The 22,296-nt window shown below is 35.0% G+C and overlaps 1 protein-coding gene across 2 annotated transcripts in view; it reads left to right on the top strand.

Moving 5' to 3' along the window:
• Positions 1–22,296, top strand: part of DIAPH3 (diaphanous related formin 3) — a 486,334-nt gene that overhangs the window by 223,065 nt on the left and 240,973 nt on the right. For both annotated transcript variants that reach the window (XM_058548276.1, XM_058548275.1), the window contains 2 exons: positions 4,730–4,824; positions 9,182–9,283. In XM_058548276.1, coding sequence (XP_058404259.1) covers positions 4,730–4,824; positions 9,182–9,283 — 197 coding nt within the window. The remainder of the gene's footprint in view (positions 1–4,729; positions 4,825–9,181; positions 9,284–22,296) is intronic.

Raw genomic sequence — 22,296 nt, 5'->3', positions numbered from 1 at the left:
GACTATCTCGTCACTTAGAAATCTTACTTTCTCTTAACTGAAATGGTCTATAGAATTTTGAGGAAAGGATCTAAGATTCACTTATTTACCTATTTAAAGGTGGGTTAGGTTGCCTATATTTTGAATACATAGAGCTTCTGGCAAAGACTCTGGAGTCAGCATAAAAGACAGAATTCCAGCCATTCTAGGATCAAGAGATGGCTCGGGAGTTTTACAAGGCTCATATGATTTACCAGAGTTTTTGGAGTGGATATTAGAGCTGTAAAGGGAGGAACTCTGGAATCTATGAATTAATGGAAAGGTTTAAATATTTATAAGTTCCCTTGCAGAAAACATGTGTGAGTGGTTCCAAAATCTGCACTCCTTCACTGAACTCCAAGCTTCCCACTGGGATCTGTATAATCACATTTTGAAGGTATAAGATGCATGTTAGTAAAAGGATTCACTTTAATGGGTCTTTTGGAGGCTTTGAAGGAGTATTTCATATTATTCTCAGTAACTTTTGAATTTTTTTTTTTTTTTAAAGGATCTTTGCTTGTGTTCTGAATTGTGTGTTGTACATTAGGCCATTTTCAACTATTTTGTAAATTTTTTGCCCCTAGTTATGTCAAATGTTTTCTAAAAAACTTAAACTATAAAAAATCGTAGTTCAATTTTTATAAATATGTGTTTAATGTGTATGTTATTTTAATTACGGAATAATACCTGAAAGTACTGGATAAATTACAAATAGAAGAAAGAAAAGGGATAAATTGTGTCCATCTGCAAAGTAAATTCTTCCATTAACATTTTATCTTTTCTTTTTCATGTTATTTGTTACTATATTAATTATACATGTTATTTCTGTGTATTCATAATATTTATTTGCATAATTGTATCGAGATGAATAGTTTTTTTTTTATCTGCTGAGTTAGGGGTTCCCCATACCCCCTTTACTTCTGACACTCAGGACCACTCTTAAGTTTGCTAATTTGTTAGGACTCACAGAAATGACTGAAAGCTATTTTACTCCTCGTTATGGTTTATTAAAGCAAAATGATACAGATTAAACTCAGGCACGGGAAGAGGCACATGAGGCAGAGTCCAGGAGAGTTCCAAGCATGAAGTCGGCAGGTGTCCCCTCCCGACGGAGCCAGGACCAGCACTAGCTCCTCTCAGCAATGATGTGTGACCATACTCACAGATTATTGCCAATCAGAGAAACTTATCGAAGCCTTGGTGTCCAGAGTTTTTACGGGGTCTTGGTTATGATTGAATCCCTGCTTGCCTGACCTCAGTTTCCAACCCCTCCACAGGTCGAGCTAATACTGTGTGACCCAACGCCCCCACCATATAAATCACATCATTAGCACAGACTGCTTCGGGTGGCCCAGTGCCCCCAGTAAACAAAGATGCTCTTGTCAGGCAGGACATTCCAAGGGCTTAGAGAGTACCTCATAGGAGCCAGACGTCACTTGGGTAAACTTAATCCTTTACCACAGAGCATGCCACCTATTTTTCCCCATGCATATTGTTTTCATATTATTCGTCTAAAATTATTTTAATTATGTTGTTATGATATATATTACACCTATGAGAGAATATATAAAATGCATGATACAGTTTAATAGTATTAATCAAACACCCATAGGCAAAGAAATGGAACATTACTTATACTTTAGAGACTTATATATGACCTTCTGCAATCTTATCCCCTTTCTTGTGAGAATTAACCTTGTCCTGAATCTTGGGTTAAATATTTCCTTCCTTGTCTTTTTTTTTTTGCGAGGAAGATCAGCCCCGAGCTAACATCCATGCTAATCCTCCTCTTTTTTTTTTTTTTTTTTTGCTGAGGAAGACTGGCTCTGAGCTAACATCTATTGCCAATCCTCCTCCTTTTTTTCCCCCCAAAGCCCCAGTAGATAGTTGTATGTCATAGTTGCACATCCTTCTAGTTGCTGTACGTGGGACGCAGCCTCAGCATGGCCGGAGAAGCGGTGCGTCGGTGCGCGCCTGGGATCCGCACCCGGGCTGCCAGTAGCGGAGCGCGCGCACTTAACCGCTAAGCCACGGGGCCGGCCCCTGACATTTACTCTTTAAATATGCTTCTTTCCTGTTCTTATTATGATTGCCTTTTGGAACTTCAAGTAGACATTTTTTAGGTATCCTTACTCATCTTCTGTGTCTCTTAACCTATTATTTTTCCATCTCCTTGTGTTTGTGTTTTGGATACCTTCTTTGCCTATGTCTTTCACATCATCAATTTTCTCTTTATTTAATGTCTAATCCGTATGCTGAATTTTCAGTTTCAGTAGTTTAATATATATATATTTTTCTAAAAGATCTTTTTTCTCCTTCAAATCTTGTTTCTTTTTAATAATGTCTTTTTTCCCCTGCCCAATATTTCAAACTTTTCTTTCATTTTTTAAAATAATTATTTTATTTTCTCCCAGGATTTCTGCTTTCTTCTCTTTCAGGACAGCTCCGGAATGCATTTAAGATTATAAATATCTTTTTTTAAAAATATATTTCAAGGGGCCGGCCCGGTGGCGCAAGCGGTTGGGTGCGCGCGCTCCGCTGCGGCGGCCCGGGGTTCGCTGGTTCGGATCCCGGGCGCGCGCCGACGCACTGCTTGGTAGGTCATGCTGTGGCGGCGTCCCATGTAAAGTGGAGGAAGATGGGCACCGATGTTAGCCCAGGGCCGTCTTCCTCAGCAAAAAAAAAAGAGGAGGATTGGCGGATGTTAGCTCAGGGCTGATCTCCTCACAAAAAAAAAAAAAAATATATATATATATATATATATATTTCAAGAATATCTCTCCACTTTTCCATACTGCCTGAAATATAAAGCTGTCATTTCTTTCCTAATTACTATATTATGCCTCAGAGTGATTCTTTTTGACCTTTCTATTTTCTGTATTTTGTTGTTGTATCCATAGACTCAGTTTCTTGAGTGCGATTTGTTATTTCTCAAAGGGAATCAAAATTTCAAGGATTCTGATTAATCTTACTAATCTTACTAAGTTTGTAATCCAGATACATCTTAGCAATTTGCCTTCTCAATTTGCTTACTCCTGAGGTTGAACATATTACATTATTTTTTGTCTTTTTGTTTCCTTATTCTTTTTATTGAATTTACATACATTTTGCTCATTTTCCTATTTGGACCTCATGGTAATATATAAATGAAGGGAAAAAAATGCTCTGAATTTTGAGACAAGTTTATCCTCCAAGCTTCCTGCTTTTTAATTGTTTTAAGTGCTTTGACTTGAGTGGTTTTCCTTTTATGTTGTCAGATATCAATATTTTTGCGTTTTCCAATGATTTTTATGATTAAGAAGTTCTTCTCTACTCATCAATGAGCTAATTTGCCATGTTACATTTCTTTTAGTGTTCATTTTTGTTAATGTTTACATTTAATTCTACAATCACATGCAACTTGTTTTGTACATGATATACAGATTTTGATTTTATTCCCTCCCCATCAGTTACTCATTGATTATCTTGATCATAGAGTTATTATATTTTTATGCTTTCTAGTGTTTACTACAAGGTTATCCTTTTATAGTTCCATTAATCTCTCTCTATTACAATCTCATTTAGATCCTTAATTTCTTCTGGTTCTTAGGATATTAAAGATTATACACATCTATAATTTCTAGAACTGTTATCCCACGTTTGTGACCATTTGAGTTCAGAAATGTGTGAATGAAGCTGGTGATAAGAACACAGACGGTGCCCTTGTTATTCATCTGTAGATGAGATGTGGTATCCTCAGGAATCGGGAAGACAGCCGTACTCCAAGAAAAAAGCAGATCGTGTTTTCTGAGTCTTATGAAACATAATGTCTTTATATGAAAATTTCTACAGACAAAATGACATAAGTTCAGTATATAAAATAGGTTAGTCAGCGATTGGTAGCAAGTTCTGAGTATGTTTGAGAAGTGATATCTGTCACTGGAGAGAAGAAACGTAATAATAGCAGAATTTGGGGGAAACAGCAAAAGCATTAGATCTAACGCTATGAAAATACCCTTATATACCTCAGTAATTTTTGAGAAGATAATTATGTTTTAACATTAGGTATGTGAAGTACCAAAAAGAAAATGTAAATAATGTTGGAATTCTCAGTAATAGTATATTATCCCATCTAATCCATTTGGATAGTTTTCCATGAAAATTTGTATTCTCATATTTGATATTTAAATTTGAGTTACATGCAAATGCTATTTCTCTGGCATATTGTCTACGATATTTCTGAACAGTGAAGTGCTATTGTAACTTGTGATCGTATTAATGTACTGCTTAGCAGTTTTCTTAAGATTTTTTTTCTGAACTGTTTAGTAGGGCTGGGAGATATTCTACAAGCTAACAACACACGTTTAGACAAATATTACATACATATATTGGGGCTTTATGATTCTTTTCATTACAATGTGATATTTTTATGGTATACCAAACATACTTCTTTTTTTTAATCACATGAAAATTGGCACCATTCCTATGATAGGCTAATAGCTAAACATTAAAAATCAACCTTGGAACCAGCGTAATAATATAAGTCTGCTGTTTAAACACTAGTTCTAAAACTGGAGAAGAGTATAAAATGTGCTACTGAAAATTTACCACACAGTAATTATATGTTTAAAATCTCTCATTTTATGAATTATTTTTGATTTTACTTATAGCACTATATCTCAAATTCTTTTCTTACTTTTTTGATCATGAACCCCTTTTTCCCCCCTCGTAGCAATTTTCCTGGGCTCTTTTCGGGTGCCATATGAGGAAATCAAAATGATGATATTGGAAGTGGATGAAACACAGTTGGCAGAGTCTATGATTCAGGTAAACAAACAGGCAGAGAGCTTAAATTCCAATATTTCATTGCAAGCTTCTCATTAAATAGAAATCTGTAAGTGAAGCAAAATTCTTAAACCAAATCATTCAACTGGAAAATCACTGCTGCATAATTAGTTTTAGCATAAATTCTGCATTGCCAGGAGATGAGACTCGGCATCTTCTCTTAACTACAAACTAAATATAATGCTATCAAAATGATTACATTTCAATTATTTTAAATGACTGTTTCTGACAAATTGTTTAATTTTACATGTATGTTTTAGTTTTTGTTACAGTTAAGACTAGTAATATGTTAAGTTAAATTTATTTGTATAATCTTAGAAATGTTTTTCTTAGGCTTATGTCATATAAAGTTGTATTATTATTTGGTATAGAAAATTGAGGGAGTTTTCTCTTCATTTAGAATTACCTTTATTAACAACCTTTATTTGAGTCGGTTGTGTTCCTATAAATACTAAAAATTGTTTGCATAGTATTCTGAATTCATTCGGAAGGCTGGTAGACTTCTTAAATGGTTTCTACTCACAGTATTATTTAAGGAATGCTAGTTTGGTGCCAAAAAGTTACTTGCTGTATTCTACATAAGGTGTCAATAATGCATATTTTGATAAAATTTAAAGTTGGAGAATCAAACCACAAATTATATAGTGAGAGAATAATATTTCTTCAGTTTACTATCTTTTATTCTTATAGTAGATGTACTTAGAAAAATGATTTTTTAGCAATAAAAAGAAACCAAAGATTGTTAGTGTCAACAAGCAATTAAATTATTCTAGACATTTTAACCCATTAATAAATGGTATCCTTAGAAGTTCTTGGTTTTGCCTCTCCTATCTTTTCTTCTAGATATGGTGGTGATATAATCCCATTAGTGATTTGTGCTGTGAGTCTCTGAGACTCATAAACCACGTAATTCAACAACTCTTAAGCATTTTTTTCTTTAGCAGTTTCTTTTTACTAGATTTTTGTCTTTATTATTGTTGATTGTATATGTGCCTTGTTGTTGTGAGTAGATTCCAAATTCCTTACAGAAAACTTTTCTATTTAATTCACATTTGTATTTTTTATAGTACATTTGTTAAATATTTACAGAGTGACTTTAATTAATACATGAATGTTTTGGATCCTGTGGCTTTTGTTGTACAGAGATGGAAAAAAAAGTATTTGCATTTTAAAGTTTCTGTCCAAAGAGCATTCAGTTCTATGTAATTTATTAATATATTAGTTTTCTATTACTGCTATAACAATTTACTGCAAATTTATTGCCTTAAAATAACACAAATTTATTATCTCACATTTCTGTGCAATGGAAGTCTGGCAGGGGCCTTACTGTGCTGAAGTGAGGGTGTTGGCAGCCTTGCCTTCCTTTCCATAGGCTTTAGAGAAGAGTTTGTTTCTTTCTCTTTTTCAGCTCCTCATGGTTGCCCACATTCGTTGGCTTGTGGGCGCCTTCCTTCATCTTCCAAGCCATCCATGTTGGATCTCTCTGTTCCTTTCTTTCATAGTCGTCTCTCTCCCTCACTCTATTGCTCTGTCTTCCTCTTCCATTTTTAAGGACCTTTGTGATTACATTGGGTACATCCAGATGCTCCAGGATAATCTCCCTATTTTAAGGTCAGCTGATACAAACTTTAATCTGGTCTGTAACCTTAATTCTCTTTGCCACCTACCCTAATATTTTCACAGGTTCTGGGGATTAGATGTGGATATCTTGAGAGAGGTTGCGTGATTATTCTGCCTACAACAGTTAATAAATAGTAAATCAGTTTTATGAATATAAAATCTAAAACTTTAGTTTGGATATCTGCAAAGTCTTCATATATTCACTAAAAAATAAGAATTTCATGCTATTTGAAGTCTTATTTTTAATTTTAAAAATATGTTCCTAATTATAAAGTGAAGAACTGCCTATTTTTGAATAGTGCGTAGAAAAAGTTTTACTTTGTAATAATCATCATTTTGGTGATTTGTCTTTGTTCACGGTCATGGTTTTATTTTGGCCTATCTAGTTATTTCTTCATATATAACAAGATGTCAGTAGTATCTCATTTTTTTTTTTTTTTTTTTTTTGTGAGGAATATCGGCCCTGAGCTAACATCTGCCAATCCTCCTCTTTTTGCTGAGGAAGTCTGGCCCTGGGCTAACATCCATGCCATCTTCCTCTACTTTATATGGGATGCCGCCACAGCGTGGCTTGACAAGTGGTGTGTCGGTGCGCGCCTGGGATCCGAACCAGCGAACCCCGGGCCGCTGCAGCGGAGCGTGCGCACTTAACCGCTTGCGCCACCAGGCCGGCCCCAGTAGTATGTCATTTTTGATGTCATTTTCCCAACTCACTCTTTTCTCATTTAGCTTTGTCACATCAGTCTTCTATTAATTCATTCATTTAGCAAATATTTTCTTGTGCCCACCATGTGCAGGGCATTGTATTAGGCTCAATTGGACATAGACTTTACCTTGTTGGAATTTATAGTTTGGCACAGGAGATGACATTTACCTATAGAATTATAATATAAGACAAATATGGCTGTATTAAGGTTGTTTTAGAACTAGATAATGTGGTAGATGTGTGTAGATGTGGAAGGAGAGGTACGTAAAGACTGAATACACTGTGGATGTAAAAAAGGGCAGTGTGGGTAATAGTGAGGGGCAGTTATTCTGGCAGTAATAAAACCCTGAGCTGTGAGGGAAAAGCTGGGTGTGTGTGGGCAACTGTGACGAGTTTAGTTTGATAGGACCTTAGCATTTGTGTAAAGGAAGAGACAGAGGAAAGTTGGGCCTGTACTCTTACAAATCACAATAGTTTTAGTACTTTAGGAAGCAAAAATAATAAAGTGAAAAATTAATAGATTTCTCTTGAGAGATTAAAATTATATATTAACTAAAAATGTTCAAGGGGATTTGTTGGTCATCTAAAGGGATGCTGGAGAAATTTGGAAGCCCACTGCCATAAATAACTCAAATAATCCAGCTGTCAACTAGAATGGTTAAAAGAAAATATAAACAATCAGGTCTTTTAGTCTCAGACAATTCTAAGAGAAACTTCTGTTTATATGGGAAAGTCATATAGCTGTATTGTTTTTATTCAGTTAGTAGTATTAATAGTGAATACTTTTTTTAGGGATGATCTTAAATTGCCACTTTTTTTGTTTGTTTGTTTTTGGCCAGTCACCCAAGTTTTTGTCCAAAGGTACACAGTGAGTCAAAAACTTGTTCTTTGATCTAACTACTTTGATATATAACATTCTCTAACAGTATTTTTAACTAATTTGCACCTGTGGGGGATTTTTTTTCCCTATAAATTTATATAGCATGATGTAGGGTTAATTATAATTTGTATTTGCCTTTGGGCTTGTAGAGAATATACAGATGCTATAATTTGGGATTGTGAGCACCAAACACTCTTTTTTTCTTAATTTTAATATCAGTACACTAACTTGTTATAACACTATTATAGTCAATTATATTTTGATACAGAGGATCTATAGAGACTTTATGCAAGGGGTGGTTTAATCATTTGTTTCACAGAAAAGCATAATTCTGTGTATTCGCTTGGTCTTTCTCCATTGGGAGTATTTTTCCTGCCTAAATGTGTGGCTTGGGAAAGGCTATGCATGGACAAAGGAGCCAGAACAACCAAATGAACCTGTGGTTTCCGGACTGCAGGTGATACAAGCACAGGGCCGTTACAGCGTGGGTACTTGAGTTCCCAAAGGATCTCTTTATATGCTTTTATCTGCAAAGTATATCACTCGGTGTCTTCAATGCCTTTTCAAATTTTCTTTCAAATCATAAAAGTTACTTTGTCTTTGTTTTAGAGAGATCTTCATTTTCGTTATTAAAACCATGATCAAGTCTTGCCAGCATTGTCATTAAAATTCCCTTGATTTCTTTTCTATTCTTTCCCTTGCCTTTTCAGTAGCAATATGATGATTTCTTTTATCCCCCTGAGTGAAGTGTTAAAATATGTTTGGCTTTGCCTGAAATTTCTGACATTTAATTCCCTCAAGCTGAAATCTAATTGATCACATTTATCCAGGTGAGAAAGCTGTTCCTTTGGTATAGGTTGAGTTCTTCTTTCTCAATTATACAGCTAATCAAATAAACATTCAGTAGTGCTTGATTTGAATATATAATAACTCTGGATAGAGAAGAGGAAAATTGCTTTGAAGATGCAGGGAATGTAGCTAGCTTATGGCTTAGTATAAGGGACCTTACACCTAGAAATAGAACTCAACATTAACTTCTTCACTGGTTTCCTTCCCATAGTCTATTAATAAATTTTCCTAGAACTCAAGAAACACATTTAGTGAAGATTTTTTCTTTTGGTTTTAATTTTTAGAACTTAATAAAGCATCTTCCTGATCAAGAACAGTTAAATTCATTGTCTCAGTTCAAGAGTGACTATAACAACTTATGTGAACCTGAACAGTTTGCTGTTGTGGTAAGTACTGCCTCTCAGGATAAACTCTCTCTTGAGGGGATTTTTGTATTCTGCAAAGTAGGGGAAGGAAAACGTCAAGCCTTTTCACATCACTGTTACAAACCTTTAATGTCCATCTTGCTTTTTTTTAAACCTAAGGGTATTTATGGGAAATTATCTTGATTTAAAATATATATTGAAACTCTAGTCTTAAATGAAGTCCAAGGGGCTTTTACAAAGTATAAACATGATTTTTTATGTTCTCTGTTTAATGTCAAAATGTAAAATGAAAACTGTACTCCTTGTGACTAGAGAATATATTTATGATTTATTCTAGAGCTCTGTATTCCAACACTGCAAGAATAGCTTCAGTTTCTCATTCTAATCACTCACTTCAGTTCGTCTCATATTTTAGACGCTGAAATTAGAAATATAGTTTCTTTCTTGGCAATGAGGGAGAAAAATGAATACGTTTTAAAAAATCTTCAAGACACCTTGATAATCATCTTGTTCCAACCTCCTGGTTTATTGAAGTTGGGGTCTGAAGAGGTGAAAAGACTTGCCAATGTTATATGTTAGCTGTGTTGCAACTTAAAATTAAGATTTTTATCAAGCTTTCTTTCTCCTGCTCTTTTCTCCTATCATTAAATTATCATTTTGAGGTTGGTTATACTCAGTCATCATGACTATACTTTAAAGTAGTGTTTCATTTTTTTTTATATAAGATTATTATATTTTCCTTTCATCTTCAGTTATATAATTACCAACCTCCAGGAGGGTGATGGAATTGTATTGGGTATAATTTTGAAAATTTCGGTTGGCTAACTGAAGGACTATGTCTGCACACCGTATTTTGCATGTTGTAGGCATTTGCTCTTAACCTCCTTCCTGTCTCTTTGTTAACCCATTCTACTCAGCCCTCCCTGCAGTGCCTTCCCCTCTCCCTGCCCCCAAGTTCACAAAACTCTGAATAGAACACAGAAGATAAAAAAGCAGTGTTTCCTATTCACAGTCTTATAATTTTTATTATAAAACTTTTTAAATTACTGCCTTTACAAAAATGTTTTACATTTTTTTTACCCAATTCTCCAGGACACTCTTTTCTCTTCTTGTTTTTTTCCCCGCTTTTCTCTGTATTTCCTTGCTTCCTTTATTTTCTGTTACCTGATCACTTTGTCTTTCTCTTGATCCCCATTTTATGCTCTATTTGCAATGTCTTCCATATGAGAGTAAGTGAATAAGGGATAATTTGCATAGTTTTTAACCACAGACTACTTAGAGTTTTGGTTTTTGCTCATCTTTTTTGAGTCTTGAATGAAAGTCATAAAATGTAAAATTATAATTTTGAAATGTTTCCCATGCACATTAAATCTGAAACACAAGCTTATACGAAAATGTCTATTTAACAAGTAACTTTTTATGTTGTGTATCATCACAGAAAAGATTTAAAACTATTCCCATGTTCTAGTGATTGTCACAGAAGAATGAGCTTCAACTTGCAGATATTTCAGGTTTATTTAAAATAGCCAGGTTATGCCCTCCATTGAAAATCTAGAGTTTACATCAAAGAGCTGTCATTTATAAACAGTGTACTTGTAGGGGTCAGAAAGTTAAAACAACTGTATTTTCAGATACCAGTGCTAGAGGTTATAGTTTTCATTTTAAGATAGAGATAGAACACTTCCGTTTCAGGACATGTCAACTCAGACTTGACCTTGAATCCACACATTCGATGCCAGGTCATACTTGACTGCAAATGGAATATAATGTGGAAAGAGTAATGCTGTTGAAAAACATCTGCTATGGACAATATGAACAGTGCTTTACCCTCTGTTGATTATGATTATTCTTGCACACATTATTTTAAGTTCTGGTTTGTGTGGTACTAACATTTTAAAATATAATTGCATTGGTGAAGAAAAGAGAAAGAAATTTGAGGGGAAAATGAGAACTTTTTATATTCTTTTGTTTGTCAAATAGTAATGTTGTTCAGCTTTACCTTTTTCATTTCAACTTTTCACCATTCTCAGTCTGGCTCCCCCTACGTCTCACTCCCTCCCTCTGAAAAAGAGGGGAAATCTGCTTAAAGTTCCAAACAATACTTGAGAATTACCAGAAAAAAGGTTGAACAAAGAAGGTGGAACAGTTTGGAATGCCTGAAATTTTTTGTTCTCCTTTCTGGAGTAAAAGCTCAATTTTAAGTTTGCTAATTCATTAAAGAGTGATATGTTTTCAATTTATCAACACGGTATAAATAATAAATAATTTGGTGGTTTTAGGAAATTGATTGTAATTGCTGCACATATTTCTATAAGATTTCCATAATGCTAAGTTTTTAATGAAGTTATGTTTGTATCAAAGATGGGCCATTAACTTGAGGTAAACTAAACTGCAGATTCCTTCAAGACTTTTATCTCACAGAAAATCATTTACTTTTTGACTAATCCTACCTTTAAAGTACTAATCATTTCTACCTGAAAAATCATCAGAGTCCACACAGGAATAGTTGGGGTTGGGATAGCCTTCGCTCCTCCCCAATCCTGAAGTAGGGCCAAAGTTGCCCTTTTCATTTGATTTTCACCATAGATAGACTTGCTCTTAGCTCTGTTTCATCTTCAGGCTCTGTAGACTGATATTGTGATTTCTGGCATTGTTTTTATTTTAACAACAATCAGTTAAAACTCGACAGTTATGTTACTTGCCAATCAGTTTAATTTTCTTTTATCCAATTATGTAAATTCATTAATTTGGTTCATGTGAATTACAGATTTCTCAGAAAGGTGTGTTCTATTTAAACAAACACCCAAATTTGATACAATGGCTAAATTCACCACAGTTGTTTGCATTATATATCAACTTAATTCTACACAAGAATTATGTTAAACAATAAATAAAAAGCAGCTCTACCAGGACATTGGTGTTAGTTTATGTTATTATCTCTTTGATAGAATGTCAATGTGCAAAAGTAATACATCCAAAATTTTAGTAACCAATGTCAATTATAGAGCAATTAGAATATATAAGATATAACATGTAAATTAAAAATGCTTTATCATATATTGTTTACATACAACTTTCCAGAGCTCTATGTCCTGTAGAGTGTGGCATACAAATATAATATTCAGAAATATTATGTCAATATCCATGAAATCTTATGTCCTTAAAGCTTTCTTTCAACCACTAAACCATTTGATATGTCTATATTTTCTCCAGGTTTGCTGGAATAGAATTTCATATCCACGTTTATTCATTTCTCCCTTGAAATTGGAAGCAGAATTCTTTAGTGCTGATACTATCTCTGTTCCTAAAAAAATAGTCTTAAATGCATGAGTACTGGATATGGGTACTTTATGGTACTAAGGGTTTAGTCAGTGATCTTTCATTTCTGGTAATTCAGAATCTTAAGGTACCTTCCTGAAGTAATTCTCTTTGTAGTCCTTATGATTTGGACATTAGCTGATTTGAGCAGGAGAGTTCTCAAAGTGTTGTAGAGCTGGCCCTGTCTGTGCATTGTAATCTAGTTGTGATGGTGACTTGGTGGTGGTGGGTGGGCTGTACCTTTTAGAATTGATATCCAGTGTTATGAATTCAAGGCCTAATAGTTTAATGATATTATTGACTTGTTTTTATAGCTGATGTGTCCTCTGTTTTTTGGGAAATTTTGGCATATGAAAAATAACCCATCAATAAATCTGAACAAGCTGTCATTTAATGCTGAGAGACTAAGGATTCTGGTCAAATGGTATTTTAGAGGAGTGCTCTGGGAGGTGGTCCATTTCTGTATCATTTTGTGTGACTTGAAATGGATGAGCTACTTTACATGCTGATTTTATTTGTTGGTTTAGGTTCTGGGCGGAGGACACTGAGTACTGACCGACATGCTTAATTTGAAATATTCTTTTCCCTGCACAGTCCAGAATAAAACTTTTTTGTTGAGAAATTGATATATATTTGGCATGCCTAGCTTCATGCTTTATTCAACTTAATTTTCTGTAAATAAGATTAAAAAATGAAAATATACGTCCTAGAAACTCTCAGTCATTGCCTATCTCTTTTCTCAGATACCTTCCTTCCCTCTTCAGCCCCAGCACCACCTCTTTCATCCCCTCAAACTGTTGCCTGTTTCCCGAAGGTTGGTTCCTATTGAGTAGAAGCTGATTTTAATGGTATGACTGCATCTCTTACATTTGCAGTGTTTCCTTGATCAATAAGCCATTAGGTAAAATCACTGTGCTGGTTTAACTGTGCTAAAATCACTGGCATGGTTTAACTGTGTGAGAAATAAGATATGTAAATACTCAATGGGATCAGAAGATTAGCTCAAGTTTGAAAAGAGGCCGGAAAATTTGCATTTGAAACTTGGTGCACTAAACTTTCTTTGATTAAAAATTCTAGGTTTTTGAGTATTTGTCTCCCTATTATTTAATTCTGTTAAGCTGCCTATTCTTCAAAGGAATCAAAACGTTTATAGGAAGATTGAACTGAACAAATGTCCTTCTTGTGTACTGTATTTTGATCTGCCACCATTTGGTGTCACTGTAGGGCAGGCCTTTTAAACTTTGTGCAGTAGAGGACTCCATTTTTTTTTTAAACAAAAAATATAGGAATTTCATGTATATTTCCATGCATTAAAAATGCCTCATTTTAAAATACACCCTAATATTCTTGTTATAAAACATTCAAATAACATATAAAAATATTGACTACAATGTGGAAGTTCCTTCTACCCCACTACCTCACTGCATTCTATACAAACGATCATTTTTAACATTATCTTGAACTCCCAAATCTATATCTTAGTATTTACAAATGTATGCATGTTTCATATGCACATTTAAAAAATACATTATTCTGAAACTTTTCACCATAAAATGTATTTTGGAAATTTTTTTTCATGATGAACTGTTTTTAAACTCTTATGTGCTGTTTCATGGTCTGTACTATGACTTTTTCTTTTAACCATGCCCTTAAGGATGGTTAGTTCTTGTTTTGCCCAGGGTTTTAAAAAAATAATTCTGCACTCATCTTTCTATATGTATTTGAAGGCAATGTATATAGAGGTTATGAGCATGCACTTTGAGTTTGAATCCTAGATCAGCCTTGCTAGCTGTGTGGTTTGGGGTAGTTATTCATTTTTATGTACATCAATTTCCTTATTTATGAAATGGGACTGTATTAGTTTCCTGTTGCTGCTGTAACAAATTACCACAAACTTAGTGGCTTAAAACAACAGAAGTTTATTATCTTATAATTCTGGAGGTCAGAAGTCCAAAATGGGTCATCAGTGCTGTATTCCATCTGAAGGCTATAAGGGGGAATTTATTTCCTTTTTCTAGTTTCTAGGGGCTGCCCATATTCCTTGGTTCATTGTCCAGCCTTTGACTTCGCTTTTGTCATCACATCTCCTTCTCTAACCCTCTTCTCTTTTCTTCTAAGGACCCTGTGATTATATTGGGCTTACCTGGATAATCTCCCCATCTCAAGATCCTTAGTTTAATCACATCTGCAAAGTCCCTTTTGCCATGTAAGATAACATATTCAGAAGTTTCAGGGATTAGTTTGTGGCCATGTTTGAGAATCATTATTCTGCCAACCACAGGGACAATAACAGTGCCTACCTCCGTTGCATTGTTCTGAGTATTAAATAAATTGATATAATGAATATGTGTAAATCATCTTATAATCATAAACTCTCTATAAAGGTTATCTTTTGTTTTTAATATTATTGTTTCTTTAGGAAAGAGTCCCAGAATTTGAATTGCTGTATCAGAAGGTATTTTTATTCTTGATAGTTACTACCAAGTTGTCTTTCCAGGAGGCATGTCAATTTACACTTTTATGAACAATATGCATGAGGATTCTTTTTCTTGCACTATCACCAATACTTAATATTACCTTTCTTTTTTCAGTTGGTGATTTTTTTTTTTTACTTTATATTTCCTGATTATTAAATGAGATTGAATTAGTTATTATATATTTATTGGTTGTTTATATTTCTTAGTATTGCCTATTAATATCTTTCATTTTCCTAATATATATTTTTCCTTGTAGTTTGTAGGAGCTTCTTATATAATCTATATGTTACTCCTTTGTAAATATTTGCAATTTTTCTCGTTTGCCTCTCATTTGTCTTTCAGCTTTTATTTATGATGTCTGCTATACCTTATGCTTTTCAAGTTTGGGTTTAAAAGTGAATTGAGATACAGAAAACCCATGTTCCTCACAGATTGGAATGTGTTCTGTTTATAGGGACAAGCTTAGTCCTTGGTACATAATAGGCGCATGGTAAATCAAGATTGATTGATTAAATCCTTAGTTACAAGGAACATCTTGTAAAGATGTAAAATGAAGAGTGAAATGCCACTGAATATCCTTCATTGACTCCCTAAAATCGTTCAGTTGCTCCCCATAACTTTTACATGGATGTCCAAATTCTTAGACTAGCATTAGGCCTAACTTCATTGAGGTATAATTGACATACAATAAAATGCACATATTTAAAATGTAGAGTTTGATTAATTTTGACGTATGACTACACCCGTGAAACCATCACTATAATCAAGATAATGAACGTACCCATCACCTCCAAATATTTCCTTTTCCTCAGGCCTCTCCATAATCCCGTCCCTCCTACCCCCTCACTCACCCAGCATTATGTCTTTAATAAAGCAATTCCTGCCATCCCCCCTGACCTCTACTCTTACTTTTTCCCCTGTTCTTCATCTTTCCTCAACAACTTGCTGTGCTCTGAAGGCGCCAACCTCAGGCCTGTCAATATGCTTCCTTTCCCCTTTCTTTTGCTTTGAGAAAGACTTCTCTGGAATGCTTTCCCTAACACTCCTGTTATTCCCTACAAAATTCAGTATCCTTCCTCTTTGTTCCCATAATGCCCTGCACATATCTCTAAATGGCTCTTATTACCTCGAAATATAGTGTTATTTTACACGTCAGTCTTCATTTATGCTCAGAACGTTTTGACGGGCTGGAATATGTCATGCTCATCTTTATATTCCCAACACAAAGCACAGCTTCCAGCACATGGTGGCCACGTGATACTGGCTAAATGAATATATGAAATGAGGAAGAGATGAACAGAAAGGAGGGAAAATATATAGCAAGAACAATAAAAACAAAGTTTGAAAAATTTTAAGATTTTTTTAGAGCAGTTTAAGGTTCATAGCAAAATTGGGGGGATGGTACAGAGATTTCCCATACATGCATAGCCTCCCCATTATCAATATTCCTCACCAGAGTGGTACATTTATTACCATTGATGATCCTACACTGAAGTGTCATAATTACCCCAAATCTATAGTTTACATTAGGGTTCACTCTTGATATTGTACATTCTATGGATTTGGACAAATGAATAATGACATGTATCCATCATTATGGCATCATACAGAATATTTGCATTGCCATAAAACAAATGTTTTTTTAAAATCACTTTTTAAAATAAAAATGTTGAGTATTTCTGAGATAATTATTTTAATTTTTGTTAAAATGAATCTCTAGATAATGACTTCTCTATAGGTGAGGATGAGTTAATTCAAAAGTAGAACAAGTAACCAACACTTCTGAGCATTAAAGTCTGAAATCTCGCTTTAAAAAAAAAAATAGAATGTAACCATCCTATGTGATTCTACAACTTAATCTGTACACCTGTCACAATATTCGACTGCTCTCCTGATACTACGCCCACATTGGACTTTTTCCTTGATCCTTCTTTAACTCAGAAGGCCATGTTGTTTATGTCTGTGAATACTCAAAGTTCCCTATCCAATACTACTTTTGGTACTCAGTGGTTTCATTTTCTAAAAGATGTTGAAGAAATTGTGATTTGGTGTAAGAATCATGGCTCATTGAAACACCTTCAGAAAAGACTGAAGAAGATAGTTGAGGAACCTGAAAGAATATCTCCACTGAGCCATCACTTTCCCAGACTAAATGTCTCCAAGTCTCTTTTATTCCTTAGGTGTTGATTATTTCAAATGCTTTGCACATGTCCAGATACAAAATCAATCATGTTTCACAGAGTTATCACTTGAAAACTTAACAAAAGACATTGAGTTAGTATGATATAATTTGTTCTCCCAGGACCCATTTTGGCTTCTAGTAATTACTACTTCCTAATCTCATTAATAATTCATCTTTGCTCTTGTCTGTCAATGAGAGAAATCTTGCCAGTCTCTCCTCCTGGAAAATAGAAGTCCTATTTGTCTTCTGTTGCTTTTTGGTACCTGTCTGGTTGTCCTAGGTCTCTCAAATTTCATGATACTTGAGACAGCACTTTGGCTAACTTATCTGCAAATCTTTCACTACCCAGGGAAGACATTTGTTTAGAATAATAAACTATTATAACTATATTCAGAGTTATTTAATTCTTAGAGGTTCTGCTCCTCTTAAGATCATAAACATTCAGTTGTTGTTCAGTTATTCTTGTCACTTTGCTTTGCAACCTTCTTGACATGCTTTTACCAGGATCGAGGACTTAATATAGGCTCACTAGCACAGATGGTTTTTCTTTCACCTAGTTCGGGGCTTATTAATATAGCCTGCTTTCAATTATCCTTCATTTGTAGCCTAAAATTCTTCAGACATTTAATACTTCTATAATTTTTCTTATGATGTGATTTCTGTCTTCTATCTCCTTCAGCAGCCTAAGTCAAAATAGTCACAATGCCATTTGAATTTTTAATTAAACTTATAGAAATTTTATTGGTTTAAGTAGTTAAAATCACTTGTCAGCTGAAAGCTATCTTTACCTGGCCTATCCTATTATTTTCTCTGAAGATCTTTTTTCTCACGGATTTCTTCTTAATTCTTCCTGCACATGACACAATGGAGGCCGTTGTGTTGACAAAACTCTTAAGAGGCCGTTTACATCTTTCCTTTACATGTTTAACAAGTAGTATAAAATAATGTGTAACAGATTTATCGATTTAACTAAATATACTGAAATTCACAGAAGATTAGAGGCTTTTTTATGGTTGAACTTAACATGGCTTCACTGCTGATAGATTGAGTATATTTAAGAACCTTTCTAATATTGACTTGACTCTCATTAGATGATTCTGAGGGAAATGGCTCCAGGTAGCAACTGTTCGATTAGTGTAGGCCTCAGTCTTTTGGTATTATAGGGGCTTGGATTCCCAGATATTTTATGGATGAATTGAGACCTTGAGATTATATTGGTAAGTACACCACTGTCTGATACGTTTTATTTGAATACCTTGTTGCCTTGGTTCGGCAATGATTCACTCATTCATTCATTTATTCAACAAATATTTATTGAATACCTACTGTGTGCTGGGCATTGCTCTAGGCTCTGAGTTATTGCAGTGAACATGTCTCTTACTCCTTGGTTTTACCTTTGAGTTGAGTTTAGTAACAATATACACATAAAAAAAAACATAATGTAATATTAAGTAATAATAAATGCTCCCCAGCAAGAGGTGGGGTGAGGGTGGTATATGTGTGTGTCATTAATATGGCTAGGGAGGGCCTCTCTGAAGAGGTACTTTGGAGCAGAAGCCTGAGTGACTTTAGTCAGCTGTGTGGCTATCTTGGGGAAACATGTTCTTGACAGAGGAGACCACAAGCACCAAGGCTTTGAGGCACAAGTGAGTTTGGCACAGTTGAGGCCAGTGGCTGTGGCAGAGTGAACGAGGGGGATTGAGAGTAGAGGTGACATTAGAGAGGCCACCAGGAACATGCAGCCATGGCATCAGGACTGTGGACTCTACTCCAGGAAAGCTATCGAGAATTTTAAACAAAGAAGTGAAATAATCAGATTGATGCTATAGATTTAGATCAGATTTATTATTCTGGCGGCTGTGTGAGGAACAGGTTGTGGGGTGGGGGCATAAATTGAAGCCAATGGCCGGTTAACATGCTATTACAGTGATCTAATTATTAAGGTGAGAAATTGTGGTGGCTTGACAGGCTTGATGGCAGTGTCACTGGTGAGAAGTGGTCAGATTCTGGATATATTTTGAAAGTAGGAAAGACAGTGTTTCTGATAGATTGGATTTAGGGTACCAGAGGAGTCAAGGATGATTCCGAAGTTGGCCTGTGCAATTAGCGAGATAGGAGTTTCCGTTTACAGAGACGAGGAAAAGACTTGAAAGAGAATCAGCTTGTGGGAAGGAAGATCACTTAAAATGTCTGTAGACATCCAAGTGCACTAATGAAGTATGCAATTGGGATGTGAGCTGGGAGTTCAGGGCTGGAGGAATAAATTTGGGAGTCTGTCACAACAGGTGGCATTTAAAGCTATAGAACTGGATGAGATCACCCTAGGGAGCGAAGTAGAAATGTAACACAGGAGGCAGTGAAGGGCAAGGCAAAATATGCAAACCTTACTGTTTTTCTCTATCTTCTCCCTAGAGAGGGACTCATCAGCAGCACGGTTTTGTTTTTTGATGCTTACCACCTCTCTGAGGAAAATTGCAATCCCTGGTCTAGGGAATTGTACAAGGTGATTTTATAATATGACACTATTGCAGTTTGTTTCAAAAACTAAGCATGAACCAGGGTGAGAGGGCTATTTGGCATTTGTAGGATATAATTCATCAGGGATCTTTGGAAAGAAGCTAGTTGCCATGAGAATATGTGTCTGTGCAATGAAAGAAAAAACTACTTTTGCTATCATAGGAAAGAAAATGGAGTTATCCCTAATACATCATAATAATAAATGCATAATGCCTATATTATGAACTAAGATAAAGTTAAAATGCCAAAAGTGTGCAAGCATATTTCTTGATAAAATAACTCTCGTTTAATCAAGAGATTGAGTTCATTTAGTTCAAATCTACATCAAAATAGTAATATCAAATCCTGCCATTAAGGGGAAAAATCACTCACATAGTACCAATTGTGTTCTCAGTGGTGTGGGAGGATGAGTGGAATTGAACTCGGAATGAATTCTCTTATGGGCTTTTGTTGCCCTTGTTCCCTTGAAATTAGTAGAATGTCAGCTATATTAAATAACTCTGCAATCCCTTAATTTATTAGAACTAATAAAAACACAGCATGATCAGAATAATATGCTATTTCATTGAGTTGCTAACTCTAGTGAGTTTCTCAGAAAGTTTCAATTTTCAACTGTGATTTATTTTGATCTTCCCCATGTTTTTCACTTTGAGGTAAAAGGTACAAAATTTTGCTTGTGTTTTATATCAGATAAATGTAAAATGTGTGAAAGAATTTGATAATATTAAGAAATAATACCTTCCTCAGTTTATCTTTAGCACAGTCTGTTCTTAACATAACAGCTAGTGACATAAGTCAGGTAATATTCTGTCTCTACCTGTAACTGTATAATGGCTTCCTACCTCAGGAGAATCCTAAATCCTTGCCATGGTCAACAAGGCTCTTCAGAATCTGCCACTGCCTTGGTGTTTCTTGCCTTTTCTTCTACCACTGTCTCCTGGCTAACTCAGCTGTAACCACATGGCCTCTATGCTGTCCTTCAAATGTGCCAATCACATTCTTGGGAGTTTTACACTTGCCGTTGGGGGTTTTATATTTGCTATTTACTCTCCTTGGACCTTGCTTCCTCCAGATAACCAAATGGCTCAATATCCTTCATGTCCTTTTGGCTTTTCTTCCTATGTCAACTCCTGGAGGTCCTCTCCGAGAACTTTATTTAAAACTGCATGCCTAGTTGCCCATAGCATGTCTTCCTCTCTTCCCTGCTTTATTTTTCTCCCAAGTACTCATCTTCTCGTTTACTGTATTATATTCTGTCCGTAACCTACCTGTTAGTCTATCATAACAATGTCCATGAGAGCAGGAATCATTCTCTCAGGTAGCTGTTGGTGAATTCCTAATGTCTTGAATAATATCTGGCGTTTAATAAGTGCTCAATAAATATGTGATGAATAAATAACTTTCCCTGAGGTACTTTATGATTTATTTTAAACACTGAAAAACTAGAACCATTTAGCTCTTGGTGAACTGAGGCTTGCCATGCAACATGTTCCTAGTATTGAAACATGAATCTGGGTTAAAACAACTTCATCTTGGTATTCCAAATTGCTTCAAATATCCTTTGTTGCACTTCTAGTCTAATTAGACAGATCTGGGTTTGAATTCTTAATTTACCACATACTAGCTATGAAACTTTGAACAAGTTTCTCAACACTCCTCAATTTAATTTTCTTTCTTTATAAAATGTGTGTGAATTTAGAACCTATCTCATTAGGTTGTGGTGAGATTTAAAGGCGAGCATGCATGTGTGTAGTCAATCAGAAGTGCCCAATTATGTTAACTACTATTATTATCATCATATTTTTATTTTGAATGTTTTTCTTCTCATCTGTTGTGATCAAATTCAGGACCCACTTTCTTTCTTTAGAGCCGTTTCCTACTTTACAGTTAGAATTTTCTTTCTCATTGTTCTGGGAGCCTCTAGCATATTTTATGTATGTGTTTTTGCTCCCATCACTGTCTTAAGAGTTACTCTCTTAGTGTTATGAATAGCCTCATAATTCCAGATCCAACACATGTCCTTTCATCTCTCATCTTGTATGCTTTCTACCTGTGGGCAGCATTTCAACCTGTTAGTTTTATCTACTTTCTTGTTGTTCTTTCTTCTGGCTCTCCTGTGCTTCTTGTATGACTCTTTCCCTGGCTCTTTTCCCATTGCTTCTAACTTAAATCAGTGTCTAACTCACTTTCTGTCCTGTGTTCTCTTTTATTTTCATATCTTCCTCTTTCTCAATGATTTTATCCACCCCTAAGTTACTTATTAATAACTCCTTTTGAACAATTTTTAGTTCTTCCAGACTTTTGGTACTTTGGCTTTTACATATACACAATTTAATGTCTCACAAAGCAGCAAAGTGGATAAGTAAAGAGTGTGACATAAAGGTAAGTACTGAGTGATGAACATTTCAGTTATGCTGACTGAAATATCATGACTCCCAGATTTCATGTTGAGACACGGTTCTGGAGTATTTCTTTTCGTTTCATCAGAACAGCCTTCAAGGGTAGAATTCAAATTACTGAAAAACTGATTAGGATAAGCT

Source organism: Diceros bicornis, chromosome 9 (genome assembly GCF_020826845.1).
Source record: "Diceros bicornis minor isolate mBicDic1 chromosome 9, mDicBic1.mat.cur, whole genome shotgun sequence".
Taxonomy (NCBI): domain Eukaryota; kingdom Metazoa; phylum Chordata; class Mammalia; order Perissodactyla; family Rhinocerotidae; genus Diceros; species Diceros bicornis.
The sequence above is the reverse complement of the archived record's forward strand: the minus strand, read 5'-3'. Positions and strand labels throughout refer to the sequence as shown.